This window comes from Pseudochaenichthys georgianus, chromosome 19 (assembly GCF_902827115.2).
Source record: "Pseudochaenichthys georgianus chromosome 19, fPseGeo1.2, whole genome shotgun sequence".
Classification (NCBI taxonomy): Eukaryota; Metazoa; Chordata; class Actinopteri; order Perciformes; family Channichthyidae; genus Pseudochaenichthys; species Pseudochaenichthys georgianus.
The window spans coordinates 4,460,872-4,475,397 of record NC_047521.1 but is presented as its reverse complement, the minus strand read 5'-3'; the positions used below and the strand labels follow the sequence as shown (position 1 = coordinate 4,475,397).

The window sequence follows — 14,526 nt, the reverse complement described above, 5'->3', positions numbered from 1 at the left end:
CTTATAAAACAAAATGGCAGTAGTAAATTGGCCAACGTGCCAAGTAAACAAGTGGGTTTTGAGTCTGCAATGGAAGACTTCTAGCTTTCGTGATCTCAATGGAGAGCTTGTTCCACCTTTTGGAGCCAATATAGCAAACAGCTTCAAATGATTCAAATAGTTTTTTAGTACCAACTATTTCAAAACAGAAAAACACCTATTAAAAATGGAAATATACTCAGCCTACCCCTTGTAGTCAAGAAGTCAGAATCCTCCAGATTTGAATTGCAATGCACACAAAAGCAACAGTGGTGATGAAGCCCAGGTAGAAGCAGGATGGTCACACTGACAGCCTGTCCTGTAGCTCAGAAGCTAAAAGGATTTGGACTCCAACATATACAGGCCCAGGATTAGACCTAAGGTAGCACCTTCAGATCAATATCAAGCCTCATCTGACCCAGAGCACACACTAACACCGTGCACATGACCAAAGGCATAAGAATAACTATCAGCTGGACTGCTCGACACACACACTGTTCCCATCAGCCCTCACATCCTGGGTATTACACTGCTGAGCTCACCCAGCAACAAGACCTGACGTGCAACATAGCCCGATGGAAAGAGCCTGAAGGGCAAACACAGTAGAGACAATTGGCCATTTTATTCTATCATTCCTCTGCTGCATGCACCGATACTGGATGATCCTCTTCTTACGCCAAGAGGACAAACGTGTTCCTAGATAGAGAGAAAAGCTATGCAAACAAAGCCTACTAATCATTGCTCCACCTGCCATGAGAAGAATGTGTTTAAACATTTCAAATTACAAAACACACACTCACCTGCCATTTGGTACACCTGTTCAACTGCTACGTATTAGAAAGATAAAATCAGCCTATCACGTGACGGCAAAGACACGGTCAGGAAATTCTGCTGAAGTTGAAACCAAGCATCAGAAAGAGGAAGAAGGGTGATTTTGACACAATTGTAGTTTAAAGTATTCACTGAAAAAACTGAACTTTTTTTTACTTGTATTATGTCAACAAATATCACATAACTGTATTAGGTTAGTTGAAAGCAATACTATTAAATTGAGCCTACTATTTTGTATTTAAACTTAATACTATTGCTTGCAACAAATCTAATACAGTTTTGTGAAATATGTTTGACAATATACATTTAAATAAAGTCAACGTTTCAGTATTTCAGTGTTAAAAAACTGGGATTTTCTCTAGGGTTTACAGAGAATGGTGCACAAAGGAGACAACATCCAATGAGCTGCAGTTCTGTGTGCAAAGAAAGCCTTGTTGATGGTGAAGTCAGTGGAGAATGACTAGGATGGTTTGAGCTAATAGTATGGCAACAGTGTCTCTAACAAGCACATGCTATGACCGAGGCATGCAGGAGAGCATCTCACAACACGTTGGCCCCCAGTTGAGCAATAGCAGCAGAACAACAAGCATGTCAGAAAACAACAAGAAACCAAGGCTGCAAGTAACACAGGTTCTCCAAAATGAGTGAAAAGGAGATTGGTTTGACCAGTTTGGCAGGGTCTTAGTTTCTGCAGCGCCACTTTGGTGTTAACAATATGAAAGCAAGCACGCATCCTGCCTTGTATTAGCATGTTAGGCCGGTATTGGCGGTGTAGTGCTGTGGGGGATTTTTTCTTGCCTCACTTTAGGCCCCTTGGAACTAATAAAGCATCATTTTAACACGACAGCACAAATGAATTGTTACTGAGCATTTCCATTCCTTTATAAGTGTACCCATGTTCTAATAGAGTTGGACAGGATTGAGTCCTAAGACCCGGAAATGAGTCAGCATTTTACCGCATTTGGTTCCCTCGCTCGAAGGCAATGGTTTTTGGAACATATATTTGGTTATATGCTTTAAATCGGATCTGTGGTTAACACAAGCTGAAGAGATGGCGTTATATTCTACGACAGAAAATATGTCAATAAATACTGAACACTGTCTAAAGCTTCTACTGTATCATACAAATGGTGGTTGCTAAGAAGTGATAAAATAAGACTACTAAACTGTATCAAGACGAGCATTAACTATTTCGCTTAGCGGTGTTGATGCACAGCCAAGCGACTGATGTCGTTTGTTTATAGCCTATCATTAGCTATTAAAGGTGGGGTAGGTCATTTTGGAGAAACCAGCTCGAGTGCGCTAGAATTTGAAAATACACAACCGGAAAAAATCTGCCACTTCCTCACAGGAGGGGCTCCCTCCTCCAACACACACGACCAATGAGGGCACGAGATACATTTGTGCACAGATGGAAGGCTGACAGGCAGGTAGGCCATCCAGTTATTTTAGCCGGGCCGGCTCAGATGATTGGTCGTGCTTTTTACAGCGCCATGGCTTCCACAGCATTTTTTTTTAAAAGCATTTAATATATTCATTGCTATCGGGATGTTAAGAGCATTCCATGGAATATAACAAAAAGTGTTTCTGAAATAAATTACACACCCCACCTTTAAGTTCTGAAAAATGCACTTAGGCTTTCCCAATCATAGGTGGTGTTTATAAATGGAGATTATCCTGCTGAACAAAACGTGTAAGTATCATAAGTATGTGTTTGCCACAGAGCGTATTTTCTGCATTATACCAAAAACCAATGAATATATCCCATTGCTTTTTATGAAGGGAGCCCTTCAGATGCTGACGTCAGGGTTTGCCTAAGATGTCATCACTGCACCACTCTAAGGCTACTTCCAGCAGAATAACTTGCCATGTAATTGAGATGTAATCATCGCTGACTGATGGTTGGACATGACAAGTACTTCCCACTACTCAAATTGACTACCCATTTAACTTATTTCAATCTAGTTGGTGACTTTTTGCATGTGGTGGAACAATGATGTTGCATCCCAGATGTTCAGCCAACAAATCTACAGCAACCACATGATGCTATAATGTCAACATCGACCAAAGTCTCTTGACAAATGTTTCCAGCAAATTGTTAAATCCATGCCAGAGATCTTAATGCAGTTCCAAATGCAAAGTCAGATATGTGTGTATCAAATGCTCAAAGATGGTGGACTTTCCATCCACTTCTATTCATTGCCAGCCCCCAACCATCACTGACACAGCAAATTCCTCAACCACATGTAAAAGTTAGCAAACTACACTGGACCTATTTACCTTTTGTCATCATTCATTTGTAGCTTCAATTCAGCCATTTCTCTTCATTTCATGCATTCTGGTGAATATGTAGACACATCTATTGTGTAAATGTTTTAATTTGTTTAAAGGAAAACACAATATTCAGGCACCAGGTGATAATTTAAAGTGAAAATAATGTAATGCAGTAAGGCTCTCAAGCATTCTGTATTGCTTTCAAATATAAGATTAACTTTTTATCTATTGTTATGACTGCTTACATACACAGACACACTGAGTTGCAAGGCAATATTTAGTCTTCCCCGTTATTATGTGTGCTTTGTTAGGATGAGCACCATCTTAACATGTGGGTATGACACCTATTAACATAATTTTCAAACAATATTATTCGTGAAATTCAGCAGTTGGCCATGTAGTATACTCTCCATACCAAATGATACGCCCTTTTCAATAAAAGGGTCTTTTTTTGTTCATCCAGCAACAATGCTCTACAGTAACACAACAAAAAGCCAAATAAATGAGCTGCCAATTTACAATTTGGGTTTGTCAAATAAATCACACAGGCACTTGAGCTAGTACAGCTAAGGTACAGGATGGCTGCTGGCCTCAGTGACCTGCAAGTCTTCACGCAGGGCAAAGCTCTACGGAGGGAAGGAGAGCACCAGTGCAGCAACATCATCAGTATTACAATAAATAACGATACAATTAAAAACTATAGAAATGCCCTGATGACCAACTCTGAATGCATCTCTTTTTTTGTGTTTAAAGAAATTGTTTCTATCTCATAACAAATGCATGCTATTAAGAATAAGCAGCATTCAAATAGTTGTAGGATAATGTGGGGTTGAATGATGCACCGACATAAAGATGAAAGACTAGTTCCTAAAGTATCGAGTCACGATTATTTGCTTTTTGATATAGCCCTGTAAAAAACCGGCGTTTCAAAAAGTAAAGTAAACCGGCAGCCTTTGTTTGGTGTAAGACACTATTGTTCCGTGTCGAAACAAGAATTAAAGTCACACAATAGCATCCGAACACATACAGCTAATAGCGGTTAGCAACGTTAGCTTACCCGTGTGTCCAGGAGGTGCTCCTCTGACTGTAACCGTAGGGGGGAAAGGTCTCTGTCCTTTCACTCTGTGTAAGGTTTCCGTAAGCCTCTGTGCTTCTCTCACGCTTTTTCTCAGATGAATTTAAATGTGTTACATTCTGCCTGGCCACGCCACATGGGCTGACAACTTGGTCTGGCCGCACAGTCCAATGAAAAAAGAGGCAGGGCTCGCGGATCCAGTCAGTAGCGGAGCATCTCGCTGAACGCCCCAGTAGTCACAGAGAGCACCAAAAAGGAGTCGGGGTTATTACAGTTCATTCTCTAGCCGGCACCATCCTTGCTCCGCCCCGCTACACCACACTACAACCTATTACTACAACATGACAGGAGATGTGTCTTAATAATCCAATAACGTATCAAATATTCTTACGGTTACACTAGAATCTGATGCATTATTTTGTATTGGCGAGCTATATGTATTATTATCGGCCAGTTGCAGCAACCTTACATGGATGATGGGGGGAATGTTGGGTTGGGTGCAACAAATGCTGTTAACCAACATACCACATTGTATTTACATTGTATTAACTGACGTAGCCTAGTTGTATTAACATGTTTAAGCCCGTGCACAGATCAAAACGTAAAGGGACATTCATTGCAGATTAAAAGAAGACCGTGTGTCACGTGGAACTGTGAAACATGTATGTCCTGCGCGAGACTTTCGAAATACTGTGCAGGATTCAGACAGAGAAAAAAACTGCATACGTTTTAATCAGAACTATAGGTTGTTAACCTTTATCAAGTTCATATTTAATTTAACATTTCATAATACTACATTGAACTTGAATGTACAGACCTGCGTCGTCAGAAGTGCACATATCAAAGTTTCCTGGATTGACAGGTAAGTAACCAATCACTGAGAACGATTGTGAGGTTTCATCCAATCACAACACAGGAGGGAGGGCTTTTCCGAGATAGGGTGATTAAAAGGCGGGGCCTGAGTGATTACGTAGCCAGAAACGCTCGTCTGACTTCTTGGGGTAACTGCAGTTCATCATTTAAAAAAGCATGATGTCCTCAGAAAGTGTTTCTCCTACTGACCCACCGTGGTGGCACTGGCAGAGATAAGCTTTACACCGAAGAGCCAGGGATCAATAGTGGAACATACAGATGTGTTCTTTGGCTAAAAATAAGAAGCAGGGGTGATCCATCCACCCTTCTTCCACATTCAATTCTGATGTAATGCTATACATTTTTCAGAGTATCATATTCTAATTGTACTTTTTGGTATTTATATTTATTTTAAACATTTCCTTTGTTTTTTAAAATAATACAATAGCCGTTTTTAAAATACTTATAACATTAATAGTAATTATACTATTATACTTTCACTTATAATGGTTATATATTTCATTTTAAAATGATATTCTTCCAACAAAAAAATCATTGTGTGTGCAGGTTGGCAATAAACCTGATTCTGATCATTTTTGTAGGCAAGCAACCAAATAAATGCACAATTAGATTTTTGTAGAAATAGTTGCTTCATAGTAATGTATTTCAAAGCCAATATTATTTCACGCTTTATTCAAAGTGAAATAAATAAATAAAAAATACTTTTACAGATATAAAACACACTGCTTGCCATGCCTACAGGGGCAATTTGGGGTTTAGAATCCTGCCCAAGAACACTTTGTGATGTTGTCTTCCATTCAGGGATGGACCCATCGACCCTTGGAGTGGCAGAAAACTATTACCCCCCCTATTATTTCTGCATGAGGAGAGTCACTGTAAATAGGAGTTGTATTTCTGAGAAATCACATCAAGTAAGAAAAGGGCATTTTACTCTAAAGACCCAACATAAAATAATGCATTCTGGGAAAAGGTTGTATTTTCCAACCCTTTCCTGATCAGTGTGGCATCACTCTACTTCCCGAGCCACAGCCACCCAAAGGAGACTACTGACAAAACAGTATTTAGAAAATAAAATGTTGAGGATAATAGACATACACTTAAAACCTATTATGTTCAATTGAACTGTGGTCCCTTAACTGATCAGCCATGTGAGCTCTGATGCTGGAAGGAGCCTTAAAAAAAACTCCTAAATTGTAATCTAAGACATAATCAGGTTTCATTTCTTAACCTTGACAAAGCTCCTCAAGAGCCATAGTATATATAAAAGTACCAGTGGGACTCCCCATGAGAAGTTTACTGACAGATTGTCCCTTTTGGGTGTGTCAACTTTTCACATTGTAGTTTCTGATCTTGCACATCTTCTTGTTTGATGGTGCTTTAGAAGGGATCCTCTTCTGCTGGACCTCAGTAGCGAGCCGACTATGGACGGGAGCCCGGGTACCCTCCGCCGTCATCTGGACCCCAGCGCCACCATCAGCTCCCGCCACTCCAGACTCATGCACCTTCCTCCTGCTCAGCTCAGCCTCACCTTAGATCAAAAGAGAGATGCAATTGTAATCACACATGTTGGGGAGCTATGTCTATCTGGACGAGTTACATTTGTTGTAATTATGGAGCCAAAAATCTAGAGCTTGCATTATTTCCCTTTTTAACAGATTGCAATGAAAGTTGGAGTGAGATTAGGGCAAGGGCTGAACAGCAGGTCATCAGTTTCCCCTGCAGATGTGGACACAGGTGTGGATCCAGGACTGTTTAGGAATACTTTAACATCTCTAGATTGTTCCTCACTCGCTGCTGAACCTTTGTGAATAGGATGAACCCATGGTCGTCTATCCCTATGAGTATTTGATGCAGTTGTTAACCACATATGTGAGAGCTTGAATACAAAACAAGTCTTGAGATTTCTAAACAAGTTACTTTACTATGAAATGCATTTTATTTGTACCATTATTTTCCCTTTGTCATATATCTGTGTTTTTTTTATATCTAACCTATTTAAAACCAATTCAATTAATGTGTTAGTATATATGGTTGGATTAGTTTAAGGATATTTGGTTAGTGATAGGTGTTTTTTAGCTTGTAAAGTGTTTCTGCATAATAAATGAATTCCCTCCAATAGTAGAAATATATAGTTTAAAATAAATGATGTTTAGTGTGTGGGAGCCTATTCCAAAGCTGGTGTCCTTTTTCACATATTATCATTATGTCTTATCAATGCACTTTGACTGTATTTAAACTGTTTATGAATACAATTCATTTAAGTGATTGCAAATAAGACATATTTGGTAGATAGCTTAATTTACATATAGCATACATAACATACATAACATAGCAATGTTAGCCAAGCCATCGAGAGCAATCATGGTCGCAGTGTCTTACCCAAGGAGAATTGGACATTTGGACAGGAGAAAGTGGGGATCGAACCGACAACCCTGGGATCGGTGGATGACCCCACTGTACAGTATGTCTTGGCTCAGAGATGAGGACCTTTATCAGGTCTTTCATCATGCAGATGGTTCATATCGGTGATGAACTCTTTCACCCAGTCAGGACACTTGTTTCACAATTATGATACGGTGCCCTGCTGATCACTGCGTCTGAGGCTGATCTGGCAGCAGCTGGTGTTGAGAAACCGTTCCCTGGAGAGCCGACAGAGACTAGACACACATTGGGCAACAAGCCTCCCTCTGTGTGGCCTTCACTGACCTGACCACTGCAGCAGCCTTCATACTGGACTGACTGCTTGGGCATTTGGACAAAGCCATATTCTGTGGATGTACTGTAAGTTAACACATGTCCACTTGTTTGTAGGTTACTGAATGCTGACACACTTTTTTTCATTCCGTGTTCACAGTCTACATATCTATTTATGCATTATACATACATACAGTTTTTTATGCATTCTACTTTTTTTTGCATGTATTGCACTTATTTCTGCATTTTACTTGCACCATTGTGTCCCTTTTACCAGTCTCCTTTTTTCTTGCCTTATTTTAATTTCTTTTAATGTCTTAAGTCTATTGCATGTTGCACTGTTGGAGGAGCCTGGGACTACACTGTAGCTATTATGCATATGCTAATAAAGCATTAGAATATTGAATCTTCTCACAAGACTACCCTTATGTGAGGACGCTTGTATTTCAGAATGGGTCCATTAGGATTCTGTACAGCAGACGTTTAGTGTATTGGAGCTGTAGTTATTCTGTTGGGTTACCTTCTGATAACATTGATGAACTGAATCCATGGTCCAGTTTCTCCCACAGCTCCTTTAAGGACTGCAGGGAGTCCTCTGAGGACAGCAGAGACCTGGACACACCCGAGAGCTGCATGGAGCCCTGAGGCTGCATCACTGTCTTCTCTTTGGTCTTTGAGCTCTAAAGAAGAAGAGAACAGCAGCAGGATAAGACAGCTACATGTATATTGAATTAAGAGACAAATATTATTTATTTATTTTTTCAGTAAATTATAAATATAGAAATGATTATAAAAATAGAATAAACAATTATTTAATCAAACACAAGATGTCGAAAATATATATTTATATATACATAATAAATTAAAGCAAAAATTAAGACATTGCACTACAATAAGTATATTACAATATATATATATATATAATGGTAATAATATATTAATGCTGAATTGCATATACTGTATATACTATGAATATTTTAGAATGACCTTGGATACATTTTTCACCAAATGATATCCATTCAATGTGAGGAGAGTATTGCATATCAATGAAACCCAATGTTCCCTCTGTTGTTACCTCAGGTGTCTCTGAGGGTGTGTGACCCTGGGCCCGAGGGTCAGCAGCCCCTTCAGTGGAGGGCCCTCGGTTGGTGGAAGGTGGAAGGGGTTGCTGTCGTCAGTGCATACTGTAGCTCCTGAAGGACACATACATTAGTGGAGCCACAGCGCCCTCTTGAGGTAGCACAGAGAAGCACACATCACTAAGATCGTTCTTCCTCTGAGCTGTTTCCAGTGTTCCCAGTGCTGTCTGCGGCTTTGGAACGGGTGTAGAAGGCCATGACACCCGCTCTGATCACATACTGATGTGACTCTGGTTCTAAGTGCCTTGCCAGCTTCTCCCATCATATGGTTTGCCTAAGACGATGCAGGTTATCACACACAATTTATTCTGCATATAAAAAGGGGTAAGTGTTATTTAATACTATTGTAATAGGGTAAAAATAGGTCTTTGTGAATATAACATTTTCTAATTATTTCAAGAATGAGAAGATATATATACATTTAGAGATTGATCATGTCTGATTAAGTATAAACTCCAATGCTCAAGCTCACAAATTACCATCATGTATCCCATTTGTATAACTTGTACATAAACTGGAATATATAAATGACATGTTGCGGTTTTAGGGGGGTTCAGAATGCTCAAATAAAAAAAAATACTATTTTAAATATGAATGAAAAATGTACTTCGAATGAAAGGAAATCTGATATTCTCTGAAATTAAAAGTGAAAAGATATGTTGAGGAGTTATCATGTCTACTGGATGAAAGCATGCTGTTACTTCAAAGGGGAAGTACGAGTGTCCAAGTCACCTCACCTTACACAAATGATGTCATCAAATAAGTGACAGCAGGGGGCAAAGGATATTCTCATGCACTAAAATGAACCCTCTTCCCTAGTTACCGCATGGCTTGGTGAATCTGAGGAGGGACAATATGGTGAGAGATAACTTCCTGACTGCGTAGTAAAGAAGTTCCTTTGAAGGAATTGTGAGGAAGGAAACATGTCGTTGATTATAGATGTGTAGAGGTGGAGCAGATACCTGTGTGGTGAGCTGGTACTGGAGCTGTTCCAGAGCAGACAGCCGGTCATGATGCTCTCCTTGGCTCTCTGTGAAAGAGTCCCGCTCCGGCTCCACTGATTCTGCTGGACACACAATATTCGTAGGGCCGTACTCTAGGTGCTGTCTAGTAACACTTTTTTCTAAAATATATAGACAGTTTCTGACTTATGTTCATTATAATTTGTTTCCATTTTCTCCTAGGTTTATGGGATGTGGGAGAACATTTTCCTACATTTCTACGAGATTAGCATAAATATTCTGACAGGTTAGTTTGTCCTGAAAAGAAAGATGTATATACCATGATTATGCAGCACAAAGTGTTGTGTCCAAGTGTCAGGTCTTAAGAGAACCCGCTTTTCAGTTTGAAAGAGTGTTAGTGTGACGATCCATATTCATTTCCCCTGTTTACATTTTTCACGTCAAGATCCGTCTTTGTTTCCCCGTGTGATGTCTGTTGTTACTTCCTGTCTCTTTGTCCCTCCAGTTGGATTACCTGGGCTGCAGTCAAATAGTCCATCTAGCTTAGGAACCTTCCTCATGGAGTGAGATGACCCGGAAGTCCTTCAGTAGCAGCCATGATAAGTGCCGCTCGAATTCTCTCGATCAGTGGTTCCCAACCTTGGAAGTTGCACCCCCCCCCCCCACACACACACACGGGGGGGGGGGGGGGGGAACAGCGGTAATTAAAGTGTAAAAGTCTCACAAATGCTACAACTACTGTCACAAACTGGATGAATGTGAAGTATTTCGTTAAAGGAGGATGAAAGCGTAATTAAGGAGCACTATTGGAGTGACTTTGATGGCTCAGGATTAATTCATCTGGATTCCCGCTGTATGAAGAAATTAAAGGACGGCGTGGAAGTGGAAACAATTCACAAAGGGATTCAATTGTTTAAAACACATGCTCAAAGTAAGCCGGATTTTAACGATGTGTTTATGTGGATTCAAAAGTCGTAAATATCTACAAAATGGAGGAGACAGATCTGATCGGAGCAACTGTGACAAATAGTCCAACTGAAACCGGCATGGACAATGACTATGCTTAAAAAATGCGCTTATCCAGACAAGCCCGGTTTGGACACTTTACGGGCAGAAGAAACATTTCTATAGAAAGAATTATACATTTCTGCCTTTAATAGCTACTAACTTGAATTTTTATTAAAATTAATTAATCAATTATTTTGTATATGTTATTGTAATGTAGAGACAAGGCTTTTAGTGACAATCATGTATTGCCTTACAATTATATGTAAAAAAAAAAATGTAAAGAAAAAAAAAAAAAAATCTAAAAAAAGGTCTAAAGATGATATTTGCCGTCACACAACAGTCGGCCGTTCACGGAAACAACCGATTATGACGGAGAAATGATATCATGAACGTTACGGTGCTTATTAAGCTTTTTAAAACGTATGTGTTAAGTTGCCAAAGTGCTTTGTTCTGAACGTTCATCAGTGTAGTGGCTATTTGTCAACAACAACAACGTTTCAAAAGGCCACTGAGGCACGAGGCACAGTGGACCTTACGCAGATCAGGAGCCGGTAAGTAATCCATTGTCCAGACAAGGCATCGACGTTTTTGTTGTATTTATTAGTTTCACCTTGCGGGAACAATACAGCGAAAGGTGTTTAAATGTTTGCTGAACTCAGCCCTGACACTGGTAAAAGACCATAGACCTTCCCGGTGCCCACTGACTGCTGCTGTGCCCTGATTGCCTTAACTAAACCCAGCTGTACAGTGTGCCCAAATTGACCCATCACCTTCAAAATAAAAGCATTTTAGCTGGAACACAACTTAACTTAAATAATATGGCTGTAAATCAATGAATTCTACAAAACAAAAAATAACAAATAAATACATTAAATAAATGTGAAAAATACTGAATAGCTTCCACATTCAGTATTATAATCAAAAAGAGAAATGATCAAATAAAGTCAACATTTCAGTGTTCACTGATCTGTGTGGGGTTTGTTCAACTTTTAAAAGATGTTTGAATGGTGATATACACAGTGATAGATGTTAAGGACTAACGTTTATAATAAATACATTTGTATTTGTATTGTAATACATTTGTATTTATTATAAGATCTTTTCATAGTTCATACAATCATACGTATTGGGATCATTTGTATTAATGTGGGAGAGGGTGACGAGCATAAGTTTCACTTTCCTTTTTTATTTCAATTCCGCATCATAAACACGATTCTCTAAAGTACCGCAGTCTCTTCTCCTAAGTCCTTTTGAATTCTCCTATCCACTATCCCTTAACCCCGTGACCTTTCACTCAGAGGTCAAGGAATAGGAGATAGGGTTAGAATTTAGGAGCTGATTTTTGGATTATCTGACCGCAACCCAGATGGTGTTCACCTGGTGCCCGTGTATCTCTTCCCTCCCCACCTGTGTCTTATTCTTCTCCTTTATGTTATATAAAATATTTTAAAGAAGAACACGAAACATTAAATATGAAAATAGGGCTTAGCCAAACCTACCTGGCCAAGTAACTATGTCCATATAAACACAATATGTAAGTTATGAACAGACACCCTACACCCTGTGTGTGTGTGTGTGTGTGTGTGTGTGTGTGTGTGTGTGTGTGTGTGTGTGTGTGTGTGTGTGTGTGTGTGTGTGTGTGTGTACCCTGTGGTCCAGCGGTGGTGATCTGGGCCCGGAGGCGGTTCCCCATCTCTATCAGCTGCTGCTTGTCTCTGCTCAGCCGGGCGATACAGGATGCAGCCTGCTTCAGTCTGCTGTGCAGGACAGGACGCTTGTTATCAACACCCTGCACATCTTCTAAAGGGCCGCCAGACATCTGACCTGGGGTCTGCTGCCGCTTCAAACACAGGTTCTCCTCCTGGAGCTGTCGTACCAGCGCGGTCTGGAAGGAAGAGGACACAAGAGATACAACTTGAAGGCACTGGTTTGCAGCACCCCCCTCACACAATATCTCTCACATCACTGACTGGTTTGAAAATCAGCTTTGAGGGGTTCTTGGATGCTTTGTCTGCCAGGAGTCAACACTGAACATGGACAGGTAGCGTTCTGCTATTACGCTCCATATATCTGGAACACACTACCAGAAAACTGAAACCCAAACAACAGAGACTTTTATTTCATTTCAAACCTTTATTTAACGAGATTGGTCCCATTGAGATCATTTGCCGCTATTTATATCTAACACTATTTATATCTAACACTATTTATATCTAACACTATTTATATCTAACACTGCACTGTACTGCATTTTTATTTATTCTCTGTATGTCTTGTTCTATTTTAGCGTGTTTTAATTTGTATTCTCTTGGTATTCTAATGTTTTTAAAATGTTATTTTAGAATGCGTTCTTTTGTTTTGTAAAGCGCTTTGCTGTATAAATAGACGTACGTTGCCTGGCGTTTAAGTGACGTGTTATAAGTGAACGTGAGCGTTGCATGAAGCGTTAGATGGTGTGGCACGGTCACTTTTATTCTTGTTTTTAAACCACTTTCATCCTATTTGAGCTTTTTCTCGTTTTGTCATCTTGGCCTTTAAATATTAAAATGTGTTTGAATTTAATTGTGTAATAACAATGTTTTTGTTGCGCTATATGTTTACGCTTATAATGTTTTTGTAAAGCACTTTTAATTGCCTTTCTTTCTGGGCCAATGTTGCTTATGACTGAGAGACAACATGAGCGATCTGTCTTTGACATGGTTGCTAATTGCCCCAGTCATAGGTTAAGCATGACACACGTCAGCTTTAACCCCCAGGTCAACTTCAACTGCTTGACTGGTTTTGATACACACCTGTTGCATTAGTTCGGCGAGAGCAGACTCAATGTGTGCCACTCTGACCTCCTGCCTGTCCAGAGCTGAGGGGTCGGCACCTGAGGATTACATACAACATTATAAAGGCAAAAGACAAATGAGCACATATGATATATATTACATTAATACGAACACAATTATGGTTTAATACAAAATAGACATAGAGGGAACAATCAGAGGGAAATATTGTACTTTTTAATCAAGAAAGGAGGGGAGGGGTTGGGCGAGAAATTGTAATTCCATATATATATACACCTGGCTTTAGTCCCTGGTTCTGGAGGTGTGTGTTGTCCGGAACTAAAGGAGCCAGATTCTCTTTACCCGTGGCTTCCAGCTGCTCCTCTAAGAGTCTGCATCGAGCCTTCAGGAGAGACACCTGATCCAGCCTGCCTGTGGACGTTTTCAAAAGAATACGATAAATGTGTGACCTTAGATTAGTGTAAAAAAGTCAAAAAAAATACTGACTTATTTCAAACAAGCAATCTACACCCGGCTCACCGGAGACTAAGTTCTGTGTTTCCAAGAGCCAGGTGTGAGGAAGACCCGCTTCTCAGCTTAAAAGAGTCTGAGCTAGATGTCATGGGAAACGAGTGCTATTTAAAGAACACATGGAACCACTGTAACGGGGGTTAGTTTACTTCTGAAGCGTAAACTAACACGTCCCGGTGGCACAGTAATCTGATCTGAAATCAGTATACAGAATTAACATCATTGTGAACAAGGTTACACGTTCACCTTCCTCAGTTAGATATTGTGTCGATGTATCTTTGTCACATAACTTAAGTTTACAATCACTGTAGGAGCCATATGTTAAACATTTAAATGTATAGTTTGATATA

General features: G+C 39.8%; 2 protein-coding genes across 2 annotated transcripts in view; both read right to left on the bottom strand.

Moving 5' to 3' along the window:
• The window catches only part of fasn (fatty acid synthase), a 50,403-nt gene extending 45,992 nt beyond the window's left edge, over positions 1 to 4,411 (bottom strand). Inside the window, exon 1 of the mRNA XM_034107899.2 lies at positions 4,181 to 4,411. The gene's annotated coding sequence lies outside the window, so the exon portion shown is untranslated. The remainder of the gene's footprint in view (positions 1 to 4,180) is intronic.
• A 1,326-nt stretch (positions 4,412 to 5,737) lies between these two features.
• Positions 5,738 to 14,526, bottom strand: part of ccdc57 (coiled-coil domain containing 57) — a 39,753-nt gene continuing 30,964 nt past the window's right edge. The window contains 8 exon segments of the mRNA XM_071206871.1: positions 5,738 to 6,599; positions 8,286 to 8,445; positions 8,841 to 8,940; positions 8,942 to 8,958; positions 9,867 to 9,967; positions 12,522 to 12,759; positions 13,667 to 13,746; positions 13,943 to 14,077. Coding sequence (XP_071062972.1) covers positions 6,394 to 6,599; positions 8,286 to 8,445; positions 8,841 to 8,940; positions 8,942 to 8,958; positions 9,867 to 9,967; positions 12,522 to 12,759; positions 13,667 to 13,746; positions 13,943 to 14,077 — 1,037 coding nt within the window. The 3' untranslated portion in view covers positions 5,738 to 6,393.